A 26,486-nucleotide genomic window follows, 5' to 3' on the forward strand; every position below is an offset into this window, starting at 1 on the left:
TATGCATGTATATACAGTGGGGCAAATAAGTATTTAGTCAACCACCAATTGTGCAAGTTCTCCTACTTGAAAAGATTAGAGAGGCCTGTAATTGTCACCTTGGGTAAACCTCAACTATGAGACAGAATGTGGAAAAAGAAAAAAAAAGAAAATCATATTGTTTGATTTTTAAATAATTTATTTGCAAATTAGAGTGGAAAATAAGTATTTGGTCACCTACAAACAAGCAAGATTTCTGGCTGTCAAAGAGGTCTGACTTCTAACGAGGTCTACCAAGGCTCCACTCGTTACCTGTATTAACTCATTATCGGTATAAAAGACACCTGTCTACAACTTCAGTCAGTCACACTCCAAACTCCACTATGGCCATGACCAAAGAGCTGTCGAAGGACACCAGAGACAAAATTGTAGACCTGCACCTGGCTGGGAAGACTTAATCTGCAATAGGTAAAATGCTTGGTGTAAAGAAATCAACTGTGGGAGCATTTATTAGAAAATGGAAGACATACAAGACCACTGATAATCTCCCTCGATCTGGGGCTCCATGCAAGATCTCATTCCGTGGCGTCAAAATGATAACAAGAACGGTGAGCAAAAATCCCAGAACCACACGGGGGGAACTAGTGAATGACCTACAGAGAGCTGGGACCAGAGTAACAAAGGCTACAATCAGTAACACAATGCGCCAGAAGAGGACTGGGAGAATGTGTTATGGTCAGATGAAACCAAAATAAGAAATTTTTGGTAGAAACACCGGCTCTCGTGTTTGGAGGAGAAAGAATTGCATCCGAAGAACACCATACCCACTGTGAAGCATGGGGGTGGAAACATCATGCTTTGGGGCTGTTTTTCTGCAAAGGGACCAGGACGACTGATCTGTGTAAAGGAAAGAATGAATGGGGCCATGTATCGAGAGATTTTGAATGAAAATCTCCTTCCATCAGCAAGGGCATTGAAGATGAGACGTGGCTGGGTCTTTCAGCATGACAATGATCCCAAACACACAGCCAGGGCAACAAAGGAGTGCCTTTGTAAGAAGCATTTCAAGGTCCTGGAGTGGCCTAGCCAGTCTCCAGATCTCAACCCCATAGAAAATCTGTGGAAGGAGTTGAAAGTCCGTGTTGCCCAACGACAGCCCCGAAACATCACTGCTCTAGAGGAGATCTGCATGGAGGAACGGGCCAAAATACCAGCAACAGTGTGTGAAAAGCTTGTGAAGAGTTACAGAAAACGTTTGGCTTCCATTATTGCCAACAAAGGGTACATAAAAAAGTATTGAGATGAACTTTTGGTATTGACTAAATACTTATTTTCCACCATGATTTGCAAATTCATTCTTTAAAAATCAAATAATGTGATTTTCTGTTTTTTTTTTTTTTCCACATTCTGTCTCTCATGGTTGAGGTTTACCCATGTTGACAATTAATAATAATAATAATAATAATAATAATAATAATACCTCAAACTTATATAGCGCTTTTTTGGACACTCAAAGACGCTTTACATAACATAACACAAAGACAGAATTAAGAATTAAGAGGTGGGAAAAGCTAGTTTGAACAGGTGGGTTTTTAGGAGTGATTTGAAGTTTTGTAATGAGTCCGAGTTCCTGATGGGTTTTGGGAGTGAGTTCCAGAGTGAGGGAGCAGCAGCGGCGAAGGCTCGGTCCCCCAAGGTTCGGAGCTTAGTTCGAGTGATGGGTGTGAGGAGATTAGAGTCGGCAGAACGTAGGCGGCGGGAGGGACAGTGCTGTTGTAGGAGGTCAGTGAGGTAGGAAGGGGCCAGGTTATGGAGGGACTTGTAGGTGAGGAGGAGGAGTTTGTATTGAATCCGATATGAGATTGGAAGCCAGTGAAGCTGTTGGAGGATGGGGGTGATGTGCTCTCTGGAGCGGGTGTGGGTGAGGAGGCGGGCGGCAGAGTTCTGGACGTATTGCAGCTTTTGGAGATGAGAAGATGGAAGACCATAGAGGAGGCTATTGCAGTAGTCGAGTCTGGATGTGATGAAGGCGTGAATGAGTATTTCAGCTGTGGCTTGGGAGAGGGAGGGACGGGATGCGGGCGATGTTGCGGAGATGAAAGAAGGAGACTTTAGTGAGGTGGCTGATGTGTGATTGGTATGACAGTGTTGAGTCCATTATGATGCCAAGATTGCGTACGGAGGTGGAGGGGGTGACAGGGTGACCATCAATGAGGAGAGTGAGGTTCTGTACAGAGGGGAGGAGAGCTTTGGGTCCGGTGATGAGAAGTTCTGTTTTGTTACTGTTGAGTTTGAGAAAGTTATTGTCCATCCATTAAAGGCCTCTCAAATATTTTCAAGTCGGACAACTTGCACAATTAGTGGTTGACTAAATACTTATTTGCCCCACTGTATTTTCAATTGAAGGGATAAGAAAGCTGTCTAAAATTTCAAAGTAAACATGTGCATTTATTGAAGATTTAACCACAACCATCTCCCCAGTGCCTTTGTCTGACACGCAGCCCCATATCATCAAGGACTGTGGGGAATTTTGATGTTTTCTTCAGGCAGTCATCTTTGTAAATGTCACCGGAACAGCACCAAACAAATGTTCCAGTTTTTGACTATCAGAGTAAAGAATTGTCACACTAATTGCATTTTCAAGTAATATAATAATAATAATAATAATATGAAAACTAATAAATGATTGCCACCTGATTTTATTTGGAATAAATTCTTATAATAACACGTGACATGAGTTCAATCATAACAATTGGAAACAACCGTGTGAGTTCAGCGAGGTACGGCAAGGAAGCGAAACACTTTGGGGGACTGCGTGAAACCCAGAACTCCCTGCATACTGGGCATCTCTCCAGGTACGGCAGTGAAGGTGAAGCGTTGCAGGAGTGCCGTGAAGAACAGGAAGAGTTCCATGCGTGCCAATTGCTCACCCAAACATGCCCGCTTACCTGGAAAAAGTCATGTCACATGGTGAGTTTGACAGCTTAATATGACATTCATTGAACTCAGTGGCACTGAAACATGAGCATTTAGAGTCCTCCCAGTTTAAATGAACTGGACGTCTAATGCAAACCTGCGGAAAAGGGCAGAAATGCCTCTCTTCTACGGAAGTGGCCTTCTGAATCCAGGAAGTGTTGAGGGTTGAACGTGTCCGGGGTCGCCCACTCGTTTTTGTCAAAAAGCACGGATGTCAGATCGGTGACTATGGCTGTACCCTGCAAACAGATGATGATGGTATTTAGAACTAGTGTTGCACCGATACCATTTTTTGGCTTCCAATTCTGCTAATTATATAATTCAACTCAATTTAGTATCAAGCCTGATACTCGTATTAAGTCCACAGTTAGTGCCATTAACGATTATAAGTACATTATCTCAAATCATGATAACCCCTTATACGGTGGGGCAAATAAGTATTTAGTCAACCACTAATTGTGCAAGTTCTCCCGCTTGAAAATACTAGAGAGGCCTGTAATTGTCAACATGGATAAACCTCAACCATGAGAGACAGAATGTGGGGAAAAAACCCAGAAAATCACAGTTTGATTTTTAAGTAATTTATTTGCAAATCATGGTGGAAAATAAGTATTTGGTCAATACCAAAAGTTCATCTCAATACTTTGTTATGTACCCTTTGTTGGCAAAAATGGAGGCCAAATGTTTTCTGTAACTCTTCACAAGCTTTTCACACACTGTTGCTGGTATTTTGGCCCATTCCTCCATGCAGATCTCCTATAGAGCAGTGATGTTTTGGGGCTGCCATTGGGCAACACGGACTTTCAACTTCCTCCACAGATTTTCTATGGGGTTGAGATCTGGAGATTGGCAAGGCCGCTCCAGGACCTTGAAATGCTTCTTACGAAGCCACTCCTTTGTTGCCCTGGCTGTGTGTTTGGGATCATTGTCATGCTGAAAGACCCAGCCACGTCTCATCTTCAATGCCTTTGCTGATGGAAGGAGATTTTCGCTCAAAATCTCTCGCTACATCGCCCCATTCATTCTTTCCTTTACACCACAGATGTCAAACCGATTCCAGAAAGGGCCTAGTGGGTCCAGGTTTGCTTTCCAACCAATGAAGAGGACACCTTTTCACCAATTAGATCTTTTACATGTGTAATCAGTTAAACTTTGTCAGGTGCTGCTTGTTTCAGCAGGAAGTTCATTGGTTAAACTCTCTGCGCGTTATCGGTTGAGACAAAATCCAGCACCCACTAGGCCCTTTCTGGAATCGGTTTGACACCTTTGCTTTACGCAGATCAGTCGTCCTGGTCCCTTTGCAGAAAAACGACCCCAAAGCATGATGATTCCACCCCCATGCTTCACAGTGGGTATGGTGTTCTTCGGATGCAATTCAGTATTCTTTCTCCTCCAAACACGAGAACCTGTGTTTCTACCAAAAAGTTCTGTTTTGGTTTTATCTGACCATAACACATTCTCCCAGTCCTCTTCTGGGTCATCCAAATGCTTTCTAGCGAACCGCAGATGGGCCTGGACGTGTACTTTCTTCAGCAGGTGTGCTTCGACAGCTCTTTGGTCTTGGCAATAGTGTAGTGGAGTGTGACTGACTGAGGTTGTGGACAGGTGTCTTTTATACCGATAATGAGTTAAAACAGGTGCCATTAATACAGGTAACGAGTGGAGCCTCGTTAGACCTCGTCAGAAGAAGTTAGATCTCTTTGACAGCCAGAAATCTTGCTTGTTTGAAGGTGACCAAACACTTATTTTCCACTCTAATTTTGAAATAAATTCTTTAAAATGTGATTTTCAGTTTTTTTTCCAACATTCTGGCTCTCATGGTTGAGGTTTACCCATGTTGACAATTACAGGCCTCTCTAATCTTTTCAGTTAGGAGAACTTGCACAATTGGTGGTTGACTAAATACTTATTTGCCCCATTAAGCCCATTCATCGAAAATATGACCACTAAATTGATCGTAATCTGTGGCCATTTTAAGAAAGGCGACCGGCGGTTGGAAATTAATCTCGAATGATATAGGCTATATTGCGCGGCATCAGCAAATCCTGGCTGATACCAATATTTGCATTTCAATGGGGCCCATTCCGACACTAGTAGCTGTATTTGTGCCACAACTTAAAAGTTTTCCTTTTACCTTTGGTATGATGTATCCTCCAAGTGTGGCCTCCTTACTGGCCATTTTGGGGAATCCCAAAGGCACGATGTTGCCAAGCCTCTGTGTCTCGTACATGACGGCTTCGGTGTAGTGCATGTCTGGTCTGTCGGCTAAGGCGGGTGGGCGAGATTGTCCGATCACGTTATCGATCTCCGCCTGGACCTTCTCTAATAGGCACCGGACGAATCGCAAGTGTTAAATTATTGTCTGTCGCAATTTGGACAGTCCTAACTCACTTTGGATATCTGGATAGTGCATCATGTACACAATAGCCCAGCGCAAGGTAGTGGCCACTGTTTCTGTTCCGGCCTCCAAGAGTTCTAGAATGGATACTTTCAGACTTTCGATGTTGAAGCAGGCCAAGGGATCTTCCTTAAGCTAAAGAAAAACAGAAAATTACTTCAAGGCTATCATGTTAGAGTTGTAAGCCCACTACTGTTGTGAAAGGAGTCACCCACCTTGTCTATCTCCGCGAGGTACACGTCAATGAAGTCTCTAGGTTGCTCTGGGTTCCACTCCTCTTGGTGCTTCCGCACTTCTTCCATCAGGTAGAGCTCAATCGTCTTGTAATTGCCAAGTACCGTTTGGTGCGGACCCGGCAGACGCTTCAAGAGTGAGGGGAAGTCGTTGTAGAGCTGTGGACGGTGTAAAACCCAACCTAAGGTTAATCATACTTGCTGCGAAGAAGCCTGCCATGGACCCACCTGTGCAATTGTAGTTCCGGCGAGCATGATGGCCTCATTGTCCAACTCAAGAAACTTTCGGAAGTTTCCGTCATTGTACTCAAAGCGGTGTCCAAACAGCACTGAGGCGATGACGTTGCTGACTGCGTTGGTTAGGGCGAATTGAGGGTTGAACGGCTTACCTGGAAATGGAAAGCCTAAATAGCAGGTATTCTCGATGTCTTAGTTTGAGGACCAATGCTAGACTTGCCTTGTTCTTCTTTGAAAGCATCACACAGGTAGCCGCATTCCACTCGGATGTAGTTCTCCAAAGAACGCTGGCCTTCTCCAAAGTAGCGCAGGTGGCTGACCATAAACTTTCTGTGCTTTTTCCATGGGTAACCATTGCTCATCCCCACCCCTGCAACAATTTCAACAGATATGGTCCATTGTCCCCCTGATCGAATTTGATAGTGTTGTACTTAAAGTGCATGTGACACGAAAAATCATGTTTATTTCATAATACACGCGGTATTTTATGCTCCTGAATGATATGGACCGCTTGGATGTGTGAGGAAGCGATCGCTATATTTATTTATTTTTTTTATCCCGCGCAGAGGTTGCGCTAGACATTTTCGTTGTCTGTCATTTTGACTGACAGGGTCATAAAAATCCGGTCATAGTCTATTTTTACTGGTCACTTAAATTTTTAAAATGATAATGATGACATATTCAATAGTATTTAGTTTTCATTCATTTTTAATTAATATTGTAACGCTTGCTTGGCGGCGAAAAATTAGACACGGGAGTCGTGGTATTTTTCTCCCTTTTTACTAGAGCCTAGTTCGGGCCTAAAAAATCCAGCCCGACCCGACACGGCCCGCTGGTATTGAGGCCCGACCTGGCCCGAGCTCGATCACTTAACTAGATTTGCAGGCCCGAGCCCGAAAAACCCGATTTTTTTTTTTTTTTTTGAGTGACGCGGAAAAAACGCAGAAGCAGCAATTTATTTTCATTTCTTCGAGTTGGCAGAAAAAAACGCAAGTTTTCTTAATGTTTAAATAATCTACTTTTTTTTTTTTAGAATTATCAAAGCATTCACACAACGAAATAACGCTGGGAAAGTTTGTTAAACATATTTCTGAGTGTGTGGGATATTGTTCTCACATGGACGCGCCTCTCTGACAAGGAGAGGGAACAGGAGAGGGCGGCGCCTCGGCCGTGCAGCGGGAGGACAAGAAGAAAAAGCGGCCGGCGCCACGGCGTTCGTGCACACGCACAAGCAAAAGCGCAATACAGAGAGCATGCTCTCCATTTTATTTATTTATTTATTTATTTTTTTGGAGTGACGCGGAAAAAACGCAGCAGCAGCAATTTATTTTCATTTCTTCGAGTTGGCAGAAAAAAACGCAAGTTTTCTTAATGTTTAAATAATCTACATATTTTTTTTAGAATTATCAAAGCATTCACACAACGAAATAACGCTGGGAAAGTTTGTTAAACATATTTCTGAGTGTGTGGGATATTGTTCTCACATGGACGCGCCTCTCTGACAAGGAGAGGGCGGCGCCTCGGCCGTGCAGCGGGAGGACAAGAAGAAAAAGCGGCCGGCGCCACGGCGTTCGTGCACACGCACAAGCAAAAGCGCAATACAGAGAGCATGCTCTCCATTTTTTTTTTTTTTTTTTTTTTTTTTTTAAATAATTTATTAGTCCGGCATGGCGGCCCGACCCGACCTGACCCGAACGTGAATGCTTAAATTGTGGGCCCGACCCGACCCGAATGTCGGGTCGGGTTCGGGTTCGGGCACAAAATCTAACCTCTACTTTTTACTCTGCTTACCGCCCCCAAAGAAAAAGAGGCAACGATATAGACCCCAATCACCAACGTCACACAATGATCTTAATTGTGGTTGTCAGCCCAAAATCTTCTAAATATATATTAAATGCATCTTACCAGATATAAAATGACTACTACATAGTCTGTGGTGATCGTTTGGTGCCCAGATTTCTTGTCGAATTACAGCAGTCCATCTCGCTCTCAGAATACGGTAGAACTTCAAGTCTCTCCGTCTATCTTTTCTGTTACAGCAACCAACCGCCACACATGCCTTCACCATTTTGATTATTAATATTAACGAGCAGAAAAACACGCCGTAATAGGAGGCATGTACGTAGCGGTAATGTGTAAACATGAACAGCTGACACACAATATGGCGGCTCCAGTCAGGGGGGCGGAGTTGTGACGTCATGTGATTGGGGTCTATACACAGGCGGCAATCTTGTCCATCAATTGGATGACGCGCTGGCACACCGGGTGCACCAATAAGAACCTCGCGTTGATGTGTCAATCACGGTGCCACCGCCAGACCCCGGTGACGCTACAATATTCTGACAGAAGAGCCAACGACGTCATGCATTAAGAGAGACAATAGCTAATTAATATGCTAACTCGCCACCCTGTGGTCTGGGGTGTGAATTGCAACCTGTCAAAATGACGGACGGACATCAGTTTTTTCCGTCACCGTTTTAAAAAACCGGTCAACGACGGAAAATATCCGGTTAACGCGACCCCTGATAACGCGCCACACTGTAAAACCGAACAATACATCTTAATAAAAATAAATAAGTTGACATAACTTAAACTATGAAAAAAGTTGGAGTCACTCATTCCCATAAAAAAGTAGAACTCAAAAATGAATATTTGTTTCAATAACTCAGTTGCTTTGAGTGCATTAGAAGTTTTGGAGCATTTAAGTAGTGGTAATATCATTCATTCTTTTTTCATCTACTAATTTTCTTTAAGTTAATCTTCTATCAAAATAAAATTGTCTCATCAATTTTCAGCTTTTCCTGTTATTTTAGTTACCAAAACTGTATTAACAAATAAACTAAAGAATGCATCCAATAGCTCTTGATGAGCTCCCAAAGTGCAAAGATTTGATGTTAGCACAAAATCAATCAGCCAATATGTTTGACTAAGAATGTAAACACATTTGCATGTACACACACACACACACACAAAAAAAACATTGTGTTGTAACATTGTTTTTTCCCCAGAAAGTATTTCTTCTATTCAAACTGTGTTTTTTTTTTTTTTTTTTTTTTTCTAATTTTTTTTTTTTTTTTTTAATTAGTAATACGTTTGCTTTCTTTTTGTGCGTTTGGATTTTGGTAGAACAAAAGGTTTTATATGCGAGAAAGGAGAAAGAATTTTTTGAGTTTCCCCACTCTGGAATAAATAAAGCTTCTACTCTTTATTAAACAGAAACAAGCCCAGAATGTTGGACTGTTTTGTACCATTAAATTGCAGACGTCACTGACGGCACACCAGCGACCTACGTTTTTTCCTCTTTCCCCCCATACTTGTATTCCACTGAATCAATTTTTGTAAACATCACTCGTCAATCCTGGAAGGGCGGTAAATGCGCTGAGATTGGCAGCTGTCCGCCTACCAAATTAAAAGAAGAAGAAGAAGACGACTAGTCTACTCATCAAGGGGTAAACTGCCCGAAAAAAAGAAGAAGACTACACTAGCTTGTCAGAGATCTCACTGCTCCGAACGTGCGATGTGCCCAGTTGCACTCTCTTTCAGTCGGTGCGGAGTAACGGAGTTCGGCAGTCGTGACGTGAGCACACGCTTCGTTGCAAAGTTACTGGAAGGATTTGCTGCCATCGTCACACATACACGGTAATTTTTTCTGGTTATTTTTACTGTTTTGACAACGTTTTGCTTAGCGTAGCCAGGCTGTTCAAATTGGACGTGCGTAACGTGAACGCTGATATGTGGTGTTTGATTAGTTTGCACACTTCAGCGCTAGCCAGCACTAGCTAGGTTGCACGTACTCGTAGCCTGTGAAATCCGATACTTTCCCGGGCAACAAATAAGCGCCTATCAGAGTCCTGAGACGTTTCCCGGGCACCAAAACGACAGCCAATCAGAATCCTGAGAACTTTCTAGGTTTACGCAGAATGCAGATAGACCAGGGGTCTCCAACCCAGTCCTCAAGGCCCACCGTGGGTCCTGGTTTTTGATCCAGCCAATCCAGCAGAGACAGTTGACCCAATGAGGCTTCTGCTAAAACAAGCCACACCTGACTGCAATCAACTGATTGCACTTGTAAAACACCAGATTGGGGAAGAAGTGTCGTCATTTTGTTTGGTAGGAATGAAATCCTGCACCCACAGTGGGCCTTTGTGGAATAGGTTGGGGACCCCTGAGATAGATGACGAAGGACTGCAGTGCAGTACAGGAGAGAACAAAGGTAAAATAAATTCGTCTAGCTCCATATAAATGGTAACTTTGGTACTTTTGAAGAAGGTGGATGTTTTTTTTCTTTGATTAAAAATAGTTTTTTGATTAAAGCAACTTTTATTGCGATTGAATGATTTAGACACAAATGTCCTACCCATAATATGGCTCAAACACAAAAAGGATTGCTTCAATCAAAGAAAACAGTTTGAATGAAAAATAAAGTGTTCAAATGCGAATTTGAGTCTCAAATATTTTTTCCCATTCAAACCTTTTTTTCTACGATTGAATTGTTTTACATTTTGATTGAAGTGATTTTTATTTTGAAAATATATATTTTTTTGTTTGAAGCAACTTATTTTTTGATTGAATAATAAAGACACATATGTCCTAGCCAAAATGTGGTCCAAACGCAAAATTACATGACATCAATCAAAAATGTTGTTTCAATCAAAAAAAAACTTGACTTAAATTAAAAACAAAATTTCAAAGAAAAATAGTTTTCAAATATATTTTTTTGAGTTTCAAATTTATTTTTGCATTCAAACACATTTTTTTTTGATTGAAGTGACTTTTTTTTTGATTGAAGCAACTTTTTATTTGATTGAAGCAACTTTTTTTTTTTTTTGATTGAATAATAAAGACACAAATCTACCTACATACTCCCCCCCCCGCCCCCCCCCCCCCCCCCAAATTTTTTTTTGTAAATATCACAAATAACAGATTCACAAATAGCAGATGACAACTCCCTTCTCATTACATGGAAGACAAATTGAAGGTAGTTAACTTCAAATATCGAAATAAATTCTCTTAGGTTAATGTAAGATTTAATCACAAAACACCACGAAGCTGCATTAGTACGTTGAATTTCTTTTTTGATGTTCCTTCAGCCTTTTAATAAGCTTAATTACAACATTGTATTCTCTTTTCAGGATGATTTGGCAGCAGCCCAGGAGGGGCAGTGGCTCTGGTGGCAGTGGTGAACGATGAGGAGGTGCCTGCAGGAGTTCCCTTTGAAACTCAGCATGTGATGATTGTTCTTGAGGATCAAGTTGTAATGTCTCACAGATCTTGGGCTGATTCAGTTGTAATTTTGTTTGGACTAGTTTATGCCCTCCATTTGAGTTACCCTGAGAAGCTAAATGGCTTCTTCGAATTCATCCAGGTTGTCCTCCTAGGTCTTGATGATGGGAGAAAGCAGCTCAAACCTAAGTTACAGGCGTTGAAAAATGAGCTGGAGTAAAGAGGTTAGGAGTTTATTGTTGAAGGTTACATTTCTAAAATAATAATTTGTGTTTGCATTGGTAATGTAAAATTGTTACACGTTTTACATTTGTAATTTAGAGAAAAGTACCTTGTGTTCCAATTTGAATGTTGAGCTTTCAACTGAATAAAGGGTTTAAGTTGTGTGGCATATCTAAAGTTTTTATTGTGTCAATTCAACTTAAATATTTTAACGCAATCGGTTTCCTCAATTGAATTGAGTAGCTATATGTTCTCAGAACTAGAATATAATAATTTACTTTAGTGGAACAAAACTCAGTAATGATAACTACATTTTTAACATTCAGGTAAAGAAATTCTGTTTAAGTCAGTGTTAATTCAGATAAATTCTGTTAAAACAGTTTAAATAAATTAGTAGTAATTATTAATTTGAGTGACACACACTTATTATTTTTAAGTTTCATTAACTGAGTGGATTGATTCAAATAAACCTTATTTACTCAAGTTAATTTAACAACAAATATTTGAGTTACTTGAACTTAAACCAAAGAATTGAGTTTAGTTGATTTGTTTAAGTTAATAAACTTAAATCGTTTTTGGCAATCGGTTTCCACAAACTTATCAGGATTTACAGTGCATGAAAATGAGTGACTTTTGGCTTCGGTCTTGCTTTGAGGAGGAGGGCGCTGTGACGTGTACGGGTGAAGGCGTCCTCTTCACTATACAGCGTACTGTTGTGTATGAGGACTAAGGATTCAGCTGATTTTTTGGATTAATACGTTTATTTTTCGCATCACGCGAGCCAAACGGCTGTAGAAAAATCTTGCTGTATGTGGGAGAGGCGGGTGCACCTTTTTGGAGTTTCAAAAGGTTCCCATTCACCGTGGATATTGGCCAAAACAAGCCCTACTACTGTGGGACCATTGGACTTACAAGGAAGTGAGTAAACATCTTGTTTTGTATTATGTAAAATACGAATACAGCGATTACAAAGTAAAAACTACAAACTTTCTTTAAATAAAGGACTACTTATGTTTGATCATTGATTGGCATGTAAAAAGCTCTCCTCGTGCACATTAGCTGCACGTTAGCTGCACAACGACTGCAGCCGCCCTCCGCCGGGGAACGAGCTGTAAATTGCTCTCCGCCGGGCGGTTTGCCGATCCGCAAAGACAATCGACAACCCAGTCGTCATGTCAAATAATCCGGGCTAGTTATGTGTGATTTTCAGCTTCGAAGAATTTGAAACATCACTCGGTTCGGATTAGCATGTCGGCTAGCTGTCACGCCTCTTGGTTTGTTTACATTCTCCGAAGCCGGAGAAGGGAAATGACATATGTCAGATTTAGTTGTCATAAAATATCGTTCGGGAGGTGCGACAGTAAAGGTGAAGTTGACAGTTTTGACCAATTTGGAGTAATTTTGCCATGTCGTCCTGAATAAGTGCATTTTTATTATTTCATATTCCAATTAGCACAAGACTGTTATTTGTCATGACTAGAGCTGTCCCGACTAGTCGACATAGTCGACGTCATCGATGACGTAAATCTGTCGACGAGCACAACATCCCGTCGACGGTTAATGAAGGGTTTAAAAAATATATGCGCGGAAAGTTCAGAATGTCGGATGCTCTGTATGCAAGCGGGGAAAGCGGCACAAAGCCAAAAAAGCGCACCAGAGTGTCCAAAACATTGACTTATTTCAAAGAAACAAAGGAGGGTACTCGTCTGTCCTGCCTCTTCAATGCCAAGCTTGGCTGCACGTCGGCCGTGAATAAACACCTCAAGTGCCGTCACCATTTGTAAATTTTTTTTATTTTTTTTTGTACACCAGAGGGTGCTGTCGCCTTACTAAATAATAATGTTTCATTGACAATGGGCCTATAAGTGCTATTAGTATTGTTCTTAATGCTAACTGAAAGGTTTATTTCATGTTATGGTTTATTTTATGGTATAGAAAATTATATAAGGTTAAAAGGTCATAAATATATACAGTCTATACAGTGATTGCACTCAAGGGAGACATTGTCATTGATAAGGTAATAAATTAAGGTAAAGGCAATTCATATAGGCAATTCATTGATATATAAATAAGTTTTAAAAGGAAAAAGGTGAAAAGTTTTCATTACTTTCTAATTGTGTTGTTTTATTTGTGTGCACCGTAGCTCTTACAGTGTGATTACATCAAGGATGGAATAAAAGTAGTAAACCATCAGTTTAAGAGACCATCTTTTCAGTCGGGATGCTACACTAGTTAATTCTATCAGCATTTGAACTCATTGTTTATTTGTGATTTATTATTGTTATTTACGTGTTTATTTGTACTTTAATAAATAATTTAAGTGTTCCAATATGTTTTTTGTGAATTGATAAGCGTCAACAAAAATGTCATTGCTAAATTAGTAAACAAAAAAAAAATTATATATATATATATATATATATATATATATTTTTTTTTTTTAAATTATTAGATTAGTCGGCTAATCGTAAAAATAGTCGGCTGACTAATCGGGAGAAAATTAGTCGTTTGGGACAGCCCTAGTCATGACCATGCCATTTATTTAGCAGTTGGGGAAAATACTTGGATAAAAAGAATATCCTGTAAAAATATTGAAGTAAAGAGACAGAAACAATGACATTTTGCAGATCTCTTCGTCGCGTTTTCCTCGTTGTGAATAGTTCCCCCTCGAGGGGCTGACTGGTCCTTCTCAAGCCATTTATTTAGCTATTGGGGAAAAATACTTGGTTAAAAAGAATATCCTGTAAAAATATTGGAGTAGAGAGACTGAAACAATGACATTTTGCGGCACACTTAGTCGCGTTTTCCTCGTTCTGAATAATTCCCCCTCAATGGGCTGTATAGTAAAACCGATGAGCCCAGTCACCCGCTGACGTCATCCACCTGTTGGGGACGCTTGAGCCCTATAATGGTAGGCGTGGCTAACCGGCAGATTAAAAAGACAAATTTCTCATCATCTGCCCTTTGCTAAATTGTTGTATATAGTCGAATCGTCTCAAAATATGATTCTAATTCACATAATAATGCTATTTAAGACTTTTTTTCTCCCGTCGTATGCTCTTTAAGACCACGGCTAAGACCCTGACCAAGACTTGCCCAAAGTCTGGAATCACTGAAATTAAGTCTAGATTAAGACAACTGGGGGTCAAGACCAAGACTATGTCTTTTGGAGATAAAATCTCTGACAGACCAAGATCTGTCTCAAGTGTACAACACTAATGTTTGAACCACTCTCCTCAAAGCAAGATTCCTGGGATTTCTGCTGTCAATAGACCCTACCCACGTGACGTCACAACTCCGCCCTCCTGACTGGTGCCGCCCAATTGTCCGTCAACACATCGTGTTTACCTGTTACGGCTACGTACATTCCTCCTATTTACGGCGTGTTTTTCTGCTCTTTAAGATTAATAATCAAAATGGTGAAGGCGTGTGTGGCGGTCGGTTGCAATAACAGAGAAGATAGACGGAGAGACTTGAAGTTCTACCGGATTCCGAGAGACCTGGAGAGGAGGGAGCGAGATGGGCTGCTGCAATTCGACAAGAAAACTGGGCTCCAAACGATTACCACAGATTATGTAGTAGTCATTTTATATCTGGTAAGATGCATTTAATATATATTTAGAGGGTTTTGGGCTGACAACCACAATTAAGATCATTGCTAGGCTAATCGCCGACAACATACACGTATGTATGTAGTGAGAGTGCTATCGCTAAACCATATAAACATTAAAAGCCCTAGCTCCATTGACAAATGACATGAAATACATTAGACTTGACAGTGGATGTTAGCAAGAACAAAAGATTTTGAATTGAAAATTTCATAACTCACCTTTCCAAGCACAAGATAGATTCCTGCCGAATTTTCGTGGGCGAGGACCTGTTTCACCCAACCAGCAACGAAGCATTTATAAGCCTCCAAGCTCTTAAAGTTTTTCAAACTTTCGTGAGAATAGGCTGATTTTGTTTGGACAAGATAGTTGTAAATATCAGGGTAGCTAGCAGATGTCAGGCAAATACGGCGAAGACTGCGGGTCGAAAAACATCGATTTAGGCATCAAATATGGATCTGGCGAATGGATAAACTGAAGCTTTTCCACATAACGCCTTTTATGCAACGCATCAAGTGAGTTTACGGCATCCGAAAGCACCGGGTCTTCCATGAAATGCATTATAAATTGCTCGATCAATTGAGACCATTGATAATACAGACACAAAATGACGGACAAGGGGGCGGAACAATACAGCGATCACGTGATTTTGTGACGTCGGTGGGTAGGGTCTATAGCTCTCTTTAGGGCAGAACTTTATATCTAACTAACTAACAGTGCCGCTGTGGCCAATGACACAGTATGCCGAGCTGAAGTTGAAGGTACACCCTGCAGGGGGCCAAAACCTTTGGGTGTCAGCTTCAGTAGTGTGTCTTTTTTTTTTTTTTTTTTTTTAACCTGTCCTGTTCAGCAGCTAGACACGGAGAATGGGAATCTGAGTATCTAATTGGTCTGAACTATTTTAATCTATCAAATGGGAGTATGACATTCTCCCATTGTGATCATTCAACGTACCTCGTTTATTAGGAGGAAGCAGCGAACAGGAAGTGGGTATGGGGGGACAGAAGAAAAGAGAGAATGAGCGAGAGACAGAAGAAACACAAGCAACAACAAGAAATTAATTGAATGCCTACACTAATTATGAATATGTTGGTGCTATCGTTAGCTAGTTGTATTTCCGGTTGACACCATATGGGGGATCTGATGACCAAGAAGAAAGAGGAGGGGGGACGAGTCAGACTGATAAGTGATTGGGAGGGGATGGAGTGTTCACAAATTTGCCATGTGATAGCAGTATTTGTGTGAATTGCTTGTTGGCATCCTATTCAATGCTGCCTGATCGCTAATCCTGACACCAAGTTTTTCTACTAGAGCAGGGGTGGGCAAACCGGTCCTCGAGGGCCGCAGTGGGTCCTGATATTTGTTCCAACTGATCCAGCACAGAGCTTTTAACCAATTAGGTTTCAATGGAAATAAGAAGCACCTGACTGCAATCAACTGATTGCACTCATAACACACCAGATTGGTGAAAAGGTGTCCTCTTAATGGGTTGCAGCAAAAACCCGCACCCACAGCGGCCCTTTGTGGAATAGTTTGCCCACCCCTGTACTAGAGTGTGTCCAAGTACACCTAGTCATGCGTGAATCACATCTGACATGTGATTGTCCTGTAGACGAGTGGAAATGCCGTGCGGGAGCCGCCACAGGGCCATGGCCCTTCCCCAGCCAATCAGGGGAGAGGGGTGGAGCCCATGCCTCCTTCTGCAGCGCCAGCAAGGGGGCCGCCGTTAGCCCCCCGGGTTTCGGGGTGGTCCCCCGGACTATCTGTGCCTACATCAACCGGCTTTCAGGGATGGGATGAGAGGACGCACCACCAACCACACCCAGCCCACGAGCCACCACTGCAGCCCCCCCCATCCGATACGGCACACTGCGGAACCCCCACGGCCCAATAAGCCCAGGGCAGGACATGATCCCCACTTGGAGCAGGCGATACCCAGCCAACCCACTGGCACCCAGCCGGCGACCCACGCCGGAGCGCAGGGATGGTACGCAGGCAGAAAAGAGAGGGGAAGGCGGAAGCAGGAGAGTGCCGAGATTGGAGCCCGACCCCCCCCGGCCCCGCAGCCAGCATCCCAGGCAGAGAGGAGGCCGCGGCTCAGGAGCGACGCCATAGAGTAAAAGTGTGGGACCCACCTATCACCCTATTACTGTGGCTGCCCGAGTGGCAGCCATAGTAGTGTGTCGTCAAAAAGTCTTTTGAGTCACGCAACCCTAGTATATTGTGAACCCCCCTTTACATATACAGTGGGGAGAACAAGTATATGATACACTGCCAATGGGACAACCCATTGGCAGTGTATCAAATACTTGTTCTCCCCACTGTAACCCCTGCAGCAAAGGCTACGTGAGTGATGGATCAATTCTAACCCTTGGATTGTCTTAAGGTCAAAATTGACCTGTTCTCAAGTTTGAGTATATAGAGTATTCAAAAATTACTGGTGCTTTCAACACAAGTTATACTTTTGAGCTGTACCTACTGTTCAACAAAAAAAAAAAAAACAGATGAAAACAATTAAAATGTTTACTTTCTTTAACACAAACCTGTCATCAGTGGGTATAAGCCAGGGGTGCCCAAGTCCGGTCCTCGAGAGCCCCTATCCAGCTTGTTTTCCATGTCTCCCTCCTTGAACACACCTGAATCAAATGATCAGCTCATCAGCAAGCTCTGCAGGAGCCTGATAATGGTCCTGATTATTTGAGTCAGGTGTGTTGGAGGCGGGAGATATGGAAAACAAGCTGGATAGGGGCTCTCAAGGTCTGGACTTGAGCCCCCCTGGTATAAGCTGATATGTTGCGAAATTTGTGTGGCAATGCCAAGCTGGCACAGATTTGACTAGCTTGGTTTTTCAATCTTTTGCTTTGTGAATTGGACTACCTGATTGATCCAAATATATTTCAATCATTCACCCAGGAAGTAGAAAATGAACAATTTGGCGGGGGAAATCGCTGTCAAAACAGCAAAAAAGCTGCTTGCTTTGCTACTACAGGGGCTTGACAGCTTATTATTTGAAATTTGAAAACTAATTTAATCAATATATTTCTCAGAAGAACTGAACATCTGTCCAACAGAAGAGCAAATCAATCACAGAATTGCTTTAGAAGAAGCTGTAAGAATGAAGCTCACTCGGTAGACAATTCTCATTGAATTGGGTAACTCACCGGCGCCCTTAAAAACTTCATCAAAGAGCGGCATTTTGGGCCGGTCCGCGAAGCTGTCCAGTTGGTTGACGAGTGCTTCTTTGACCATGCGGTACCCCGAAACGAACACTATCCTTTGGCTGCCTTTCCTCAAGCTGCACACAGGGCCGTAGTCCTTTGCCAGCTGAACAAAAAACACTCTTTCAGTTCCAATGAAGATGATCAATGTCCAGTCATGTGGCACTTAAAACTAAATTCAAATGCTTTGAATATGTTTATCACTAGTAGATGTTCATTAACTGCCATCCCACCCACTTCAAACGGCTTGGACGTCTAGTGCTGTCATTGGCAGCCAATGCGTTGAGATAGATTGGACGTCAGGGGAAAACAGCAACTATATACAGTATAAAGTGACCTGGGCAAACACCAGAGACTGTGGGAAACTCATTGGTACACACTCCATTGGATGACTAATAATTGACATTGTTATTGAAGTCTGTGTTGTGTTGTTACTCTTTTCAATGTAGCATTACTACTTGCTTACTTTATTATACGAGGGCCATTCAAAAAGTAATGCACTCAAGTGCATTGCTCGTACAGGATTTTACCATTCTTGTTTATATTTGGCATAAACATGATAGGACACACATTTTTGCGATTGTTATATTTGTTTTTCTTATTTTCAGATTTTCAAAGCTTAAACTAGCTTCCAAAATGGCTGCCCCTCTTGAATCTCGTCAGAAACAAAGAGCTGTAATCGAATTCCTTGTTGCAGAGGGAGAAACCCCTCTGAGGATTCACAACCCGCTGGAAAATGTCTACAAGGATGATACCATTGATTATAGTACTGTAAAAAGATGGGTACAGCGATTTAAAAACAGTACTGAGACCACGAAGAGGTGGGTAAAGCCAGCATAGCCGATAAGCCCAAAAAGTTCAAGGCCCTAAAATCAGGCGGCAAAATTATGGCCACCGTTTTTTGGAATTCTCAAGGTGTAATCATTGTGGATTTTTTTGCCGAAGGGGGAAACCATTAACTCTGAGGTATACATTGAGACTCTTAGGAAGCTCAAAGCAAGAATTCAACGTGTTCGTATCAACTTGGACATGGCAAATGTGCTCCTCCAGCATGACAATGCACGTCCGCACACAAGCATCAGGACCATGGAGGTCATCACTTCATTTGGATGGACTGATACCACATCCGCCATATTCTCCTGATTTGGCACCATCAGACCACCACCTCTTTGGTCCAATGAAAGAAGAACTGCTGTCAAGAATTGGCTTAGAGATCAACCGGCTGAGTTGTACCACACTGGTATACATGCCCTCGTTCATAGGTGGACTGTAGCTATTGACAGAGGTGGAGACTATGTGGAGAAGTAAAAATGTAATCCTCACACTTGTACCTTTCTTTTGATGTATAATACATGTTGCTATTATAATTTGTTTGTATAAAATAAAGTTGGGTGCATTACTTTTTGAATACCCCTCGTATGTTGCGTTACTCTATGTTGCGTTGCGACTCTACGTTGCATTAATCTATGTAGTCTTACTAGCAGAGGTGGGTAGTAACACGTTACATTTATTCCGTTACATTTACTTGAGTAACTTTTTGAGAAAAATGTACTTCTAAGAGTTGTTTTACTAAGCCATACTTTTTACTTTTACTTGAGTAGATTTGTGAAGAAGAAATGCTACTCTTACTCCGCTACTTTGGGCAACACTATCCATCTATCCATCCATCCATCCATCCATCATCTTCCGCTTGCTCCGGGGTTGGGTTGCGGGGGAAGCAGCTTTAACAGGGAAGTCCAGACTTCCCTCTCCCCAGCCACTTCAACCAGCTCCTCCGGTGGGATCCCAAGACGTTCCCAGGCCAGTCAAGAGACATAGTTTCTCCAGCATTTCCTGGGTCGTCCCCGTGGCCTCCCGCCGGTGGGACATGCCCGGAACACTTCTCCGAATGCCTGAGCTACCTCAGCTGGTTCTTCTCAACGCGGAGGAGTAGCGGCTCAACGCCGAGTCCCTCCCGGATGACCAAGCTTCTCACCCTATCTCTAAGGGCAAGCATGGACACCCAGCGGAGTAAACTTCGGCCGCTTGTATCCGGGATCTTGTTCTTTCGGTCACAACCCACAGCTGGTAACCATAGTTTATGGTAAGAACGTAGATCGACCGGTAAATCGAGAGCTTCATCTTTCGACTCACCTTCTTCACCACTACGGACTGGTGCAGAGTCCGCATTACTGCAGACGCTGCACCGATCCGCCTGTCGATCTCCCGCTCCCTCCTACCCTCACTCGTAAACAAGACCCGAAGTTCCTTGAACTCCTCCACTTGGGGCAGGATCTCATCCCCTACCCGGAGAGGGTAGGGGCCATGACTGACTGCGCCCCATCTCCAACTTACCTTTCATTTCCAAAATTCTTGAGAAAAGCATTGCATCCCAACTCCATAACCACCTAATTACCAATGACATTTACGAGCAGTTTCAATCCGGTTTCCGCTCCCTCCATAGCAGTAAAATAGACTTACTTAAAATTGCAAACACCTTCCTCATAGCATCCGACTCTGGTCTACTATCAATCCTTGTCCTTCTTGATCTCACTGCTTCCTTCGACACCATTTCCCACACATTCCTTTTCGACCCACACACCCCTTTCCTGGTTCACTTCCTACCTGTCCGACTGCACATAATTTGTTAAATTGGGCCCCCATAAATCCAAATCCCTCCCTGTCTCCACTGGCGTGCCCCAGGGTTCTGTCCTGGGTCCGCTCCTCTTTACCATTTGACATTCTCCCCGGCGGTTCCATCTTCCACAAATACAACATTCACTTCCACTGTTTCACGCGGATGACACCTACATTTCCTCAAAACCACCCTCCTCCCTCACCCTCTGTTTAGAAGACATGAACTCTTGGTTCTCCTCTAACCTCCTTCTACTCAATAGCTCAAAATCAGAAGTCCTCCTCGTTGGAACCACCGCCATGCTCTCTCATGTCAATAAATTCTCTATTACCATCAACAATGTACCGATCTCTCCTTCCACTCAGGTTAAGACTCTGGGTGTCATCCTCGACAGCAGGCTCTCCTTCCGGTCACATATCAACGGCATTACCAGATCAGCCTACTTCCACCTTTGCAATATTTCTCATCTCCTCCCTTCTCTCACCCGCAATAAAGCTTCCACTCCGGTCTGTAGTCTAATCACCTCCCGGCTGGATTACTGTAACTCACTGTTCTTTGGTCTCCCAAACAAGTCCCTCAAAAAACTGCAGCTCCTCCAAAACGCAGCATCACTCGGACCCGAACCACACACCACATCACCCCCATTCTCCGTCAACTTCACTGGCTTCCAGTCAAACAAAGAATCAATTACAAGACCCTCATCATTACCTTCAAAACACTCCATAGCTTGGCCCCTCCCTACATTTTGCAATCTACTCTGTTTAAACAGTACACCCAGTCCACTTCGCTCTTCCACTATCCTACACCTTTCCGTCCCCTCGTGTCTGTCTCTCCACCTTCGGTTCCCGTGGCGTCAAAATGATAACAAGAACGGTGAGCAAAAATCCCAGAACCACACGTGAGGACCTAGTGAATGACCTAGAGAGAGCTGGGACCACAGTAACAAAGGCTACTGTCAGTAACACAATGCGCCGGCAGGGACTCAAATCCTGCACAGCCAGACGTGTCCCCCTGCTGAAGCCAGTACACGTCCAGGCCCGTCTGCGATTCGCTAGAGAGCATTTGGATGATCCAGAAGAGGACTGGGAGAATGTGTTATGGTCAGATGAAACCAAAATAGAACTTTTTGGTAGAAACACAAGTTCTCGTGTTTGGAGGAGAAAGAATATTGAATTGCATCCGAAGAACACCATACCCACTGTGAAGCATGGAGGTGGAAACATCATGCTTTGGGGCTGTTTTTCTGCAAAGGGACCAGGACGACTGATCTGTGTAAAGGAAAGAATGAATGGAGCCATGTATCGAGAGATTTTGAGTGAAAATCTCCTTCCATCAGCAAGGGCATTGAAGATGAGACGTGGCTGGGTCTTTCAGCATGACAATCATCTCAAGCACACAGCCAGGGCAATAAAGGAGTGGCTTTGTAAGAAGCATTTCAAGGTCCTGGAGTGGCTTTCCAGTCTCCAGATCTCAACCCCATAGAAAATCTGTGGAGGGAGTTGAAAGTCCGTGTTGCCCAACGACAGCCCCAAAACATCACTGCTCTAGAGGAGATCTGCATGGAGGAATGGGCCAAAATACCAGCAACAGTGTGTGAAAAGCTTGTGAAGAGTTACAGAAAACGTTTGGCCTCCGTTATTGCCAACGAAGGGTACTTAACAAAGTATTGAGGTGAACTTTTGGTATTGACCAAATACCTATTTTCCACCATGATTTGCAAATAAATTCTTTAAAAATCAAACAATGTTATTTTCTGGATTTTTTTCCACATTCTGTCCCTCATGGTTGAGGTTTACCCATGTTGACAATTACAGGCCTCTCTAATATTTTCAAGTGGGAGAATTTGCACAGTTAGTGGTTGACTAAATACTTATTTGCCCCACTGTAGTTGTAGATGTCCACTGCAGGCAATTCGTCTGGATTGTTTATCCAGCTATCAGCTGTGACTACTGTATGTATGGGCAGATTTGCAGGCCAATACACGCTAATTTTAAATTGTATCGCCTCCTCGCGTCTGTCGGCAGTGACTCGTGATAATAAGTCATGTTTAAGACGTTTTTATGAAAAAAAGACGCAAAACACAGCTGAAATATATGAATTTCAGGCAACGTTTGTCTACGGATGTTCACCTGTGCGTGCCCCCATTTCAAAATGGCGACACGTTGCTATGCGGGATGACGTCATCATGACATCATGCCGACTGCGAGAATAGGTAGATAGATGAATGAAAAAAAAAAAAAAAAATAATGCAGCCTCAACGGGACACAAGCCAGTGTCCTACTTGCACCGGTCCCAAGCCCGGACAAATGCAGAGGGTAAAAAAAAGCCTGCATTGGGGTGCCCCCTCAAAATTTCTTATTGCCCACTCTGGTGGGTAAACCTAGATCCGGGCCTGTTTTGCCCCCCAGCTCTAGGACTCCCTACCTCCTGATCTTCGCACTATATTAGCCCTTTCACTTTTCAAATCCAGACTCAAAACACATCTGTTTACTCTTTCTTACCAATCATGATTCTGAGCTCTGTTCTATTTTTTCGTCTCTTTATCATGCTTTTAATCTTTTTATTATTGTTTTGTTGTTACTGTGATTCCATATCTCTTGTAAAGTGTCTTTGTGTGGCTTGAAAAACGCTATAGAAATAAAATGTTATTATCATTATGATTATTTTAAGCATACTTAGGGTTGTTCCGATCATGTTTTTTTGCTCCCGATCCCATCCCGATCGTTTTAGTTTGAGTATCTGCCGATCCCGATATTTCCCGATCCAATTGCTTTTTTTTTGTGCTCCCGATTCAATTCCAATCATTCCCGATAATTTTTCCCGATCATATACATTTTGGCAATGCATTAAGAAAAAAATGAATAAAATTCGGACGAATATATACATTCAACATACAATACATGAGTACTCTATTTGTTTATTATGACAATAAATCCTCAAGATGGCATTTACATTATTAACATTCTTTCTGTGAGAGGGATCCACGGATAAAAAGACTTGTAATTCTTAAAGGATAAATGTGACTTTGTATATTGTGACTAAATATTGCCATCTAGTGTATTTGTTGAGCTTTCAGAAAATGATACTGTAGCCATTTAACTGTTGTGCCCAAATGCATGATGGGAAGTGCAACCATGACTGTGCGTAGTGGCACCATTTGATATATCTTCTCTGCGTTGGGAAGTTACATAGGGTGCTAAGAAAAAGATCAACTACTACCTTGCTTGCCCACATTGCTTCCCACGATATTTCTAATTGTTGAGAGAGGGATAGTCAGGCTTTGGCCAATTAAAAAAAGGCTCCAAAGACTGCCAAAATTCACTCTACTCGTTTTACGCTGCCTTTTAGCTCGATATATAGGTAAAACGGCGCCATTATAGATTGAATGCGACAATGCGTGAGTAGGTCGTGCAGCGCATGCGTTAATTGCGTTAAATATTTTAACGTGATTAATTTTTTAAAAATGAATTACCGCCGTTAACGCGATAAATTTCATAGCCCTACTTCAAGCCAAAAGTAAAGACTCTGGATGACTGTAAGACATTTTGTCTGTAACGTTAAATACAATTAGAAAACGATTTAATTAAAAATATATATATTAGGGCTGTCAAACAATTAAAATTTTTAATCGAGTTAATTACAGCTTAAAAATTAATTAATCATAATTAATCGCAATTAATCGCAATTCAAACCATCTATAAAATATGCCATATTTTTCTGTAAATTATTGTTGGAATGGAAAGATAAGACACAAGATGGATATATACATTCAACATACGGTACATAAGGACTGTATTTGTTTATTATAAAAATAAATCAACAAGATGACATTTACATTATTAACATTCTTTCTGTGAGAGGGATCCACTGATAGAAAGACTTGTAATTCTTAAAAAAAAAATGTTAGTACAAGTTATAGAAATTTTATAATAAAACCCCTTTTAATGTTTTCGTTTTAATGAAATTTGTAAAATTTTCAATCAAAAAATAAACTAGTAGCCCGCCATTGTTGATGTCAATAATTTCTTACACAATGCTCATGGGAGCTGAAACCTATAAAATCAGTCGCACCCAAGCACCAGCAGAGGGCGGCAAAACTCCATAAAACACCAAGTGGGCGTTTCACTGTACTGTCATTTAAATCTGTCTGAGCGGGTCATCTGCGTTAATTGCGTCAAATATTTTAACGTGATTAATTTAAAAAATTCATTAACGCCCGTTAACGCGATAATTTTGACAGCCCTAATATATATATATTTTTTTTAAAAGGCATGTCCGATATTTTTTCGCCGATTCCGATACTTTGAAAATGACGTGATCGATCGGGACATCTTTACTTTTAATCTTTTTAGTATTGTTTTGTTGTTACTGTGATTCCATCTCTCTTGTGAAGCGTCTTTGTGTGGCTTGAAAAGCGCTCCAGAAATAAAATGTATTATTATTATTATTATTATTATGAATATTTTAAGCATATTTATTTAAAAAATAATAATAAATGGGGAAAAAAACGATTATTATCAACTTATTTTTGTAATCGTTTCATCTATAAAAATGGTATTTAAATTTCATTTTAGAGAACAACATTAGGTCAATGCGCATGATTGCCGCCAGTTTGACACTTATATATGCTTTAACCAATGAACGGTGTTATCATTGTTCTCACTCTCTCTATGGATTTATAATCCATTCCGGCAAAGACATTTCCAAGAAAAGGTAGGGCCAAGGGTCCTGGTGGGAAAGTTCCAGGCCGCCAGTTTCGCGCTACGTCTGTCAGCAGCAGTGCCAGGAAACCAAACAGCAGCCAACTGCTTATGTCCAGATACTCAAAAAGCGTTTGAAAAATCATAATCCAGTGCAGACTGCTTCAATCTGTCCAACGACGCGGTCTCTGCCTCGGTTGTTTTAAAGGGAGGAAGAAATGTTACGTTATGTGTGAATCAAGAGCAGAGGTTAAGTGAATTTATCGCTGTAGGGAGTTTTCCAAAACACACAATGAAATTCCAGCAATGATTACCAAGATTGCAGTAGAGGTCACTTTATCTTTAGGGCCTTGTCTTAATGCGAAAGATTGTCGAGTCATAAAAGAAATGGATAATGCAAAGTCATAAGAGAAGCATAAATATTAACTACGATTAAAAGGTAAACGCAACTTAATGAAGATAACCATGTAGCAATTTATTGGGGAAAGGTCAATCCCTGAATAAAGTTATAAAAGCAAGTTATGTAAGGAAATTGGAATGGATTACTCTGTAACAGGCAGGACTGGTTAACAAACAACTATAATTTGAAGCATTATCAAAACAGTTTTTTTGTTAAGATTTAGTTTTAGGAGTTTTTTTTTTGTTTTTCCGCTCTGCCCTCTATGTCAATAAAAGGACATTCGAAATTGACACGGAGAAGTATTTCTTCACACATGGCGTGTGTTGAAATTGACTCTTTGCACAGAATACTACGGTACTGTGCTGCCTATGTCGTGTTCCCAGAGCGCCTGCCCAGTTTTTCAGGTTTTTCTACGATAAATACGTATATAATGGCAATTGTTGACTTCTGTCTGAACTTTGTACTGCCGTGATCTGTACAATCCCGTCTGATGTCGCATCGTTGAGCTGCCGATGATTGTAAACTTCATAGCAAAGTTTCATTTTGCCTCGGCTCCCTGTACTCGTTAATAAGTTAGATATCAGTGAGCTAAGCCGCGCTACGCATTGGGGGAAACGTAGTTTTGAGCTGCTGCGTTTGGAAACATGCCGTTTGAATAGTTTCTCAGTTTTTTTCAGTTAT

At 41.8% G+C, this 26,486-nt stretch overlaps 1 protein-coding gene across 1 annotated transcript; it reads right to left on the reverse strand.

The window, feature by feature from the left end:
• Positions 1-2,671: 2,671 nt before the first annotated feature.
• Positions 2,672-25,659, reverse strand: LOC130918763 (cytochrome P450 2J2-like). Its single transcript, XM_057840772.1, has 9 exons — positions 25,369-25,659; positions 18,035-18,197; positions 6,044-6,193; positions 5,815-5,975; positions 5,569-5,745; positions 5,347-5,488; positions 5,090-5,277; positions 3,053-3,194; positions 2,672-2,927 (listed from the first exon to the last, which is right to left on the reverse strand). The coding sequence occupies exons 1-9, from the start codon at positions 25,549-25,551 to the stop codon at positions 2,752-2,754; spliced, it is 1,482 nt and encodes a 493-aa protein (XP_057696755.1). The 5' UTR covers positions 25,552-25,659; the 3' UTR covers positions 2,672-2,751.
• Between the last annotated feature and the right edge of the window lie 827 nt (positions 25,660-26,486).

This window comes from Corythoichthys intestinalis, chromosome 7 (genome assembly GCF_030265065.1).
Source record: "Corythoichthys intestinalis isolate RoL2023-P3 chromosome 7, ASM3026506v1, whole genome shotgun sequence".
NCBI classification, from domain to species: Eukaryota; Metazoa; Chordata; class Actinopteri; order Syngnathiformes; family Syngnathidae; genus Corythoichthys; species Corythoichthys intestinalis.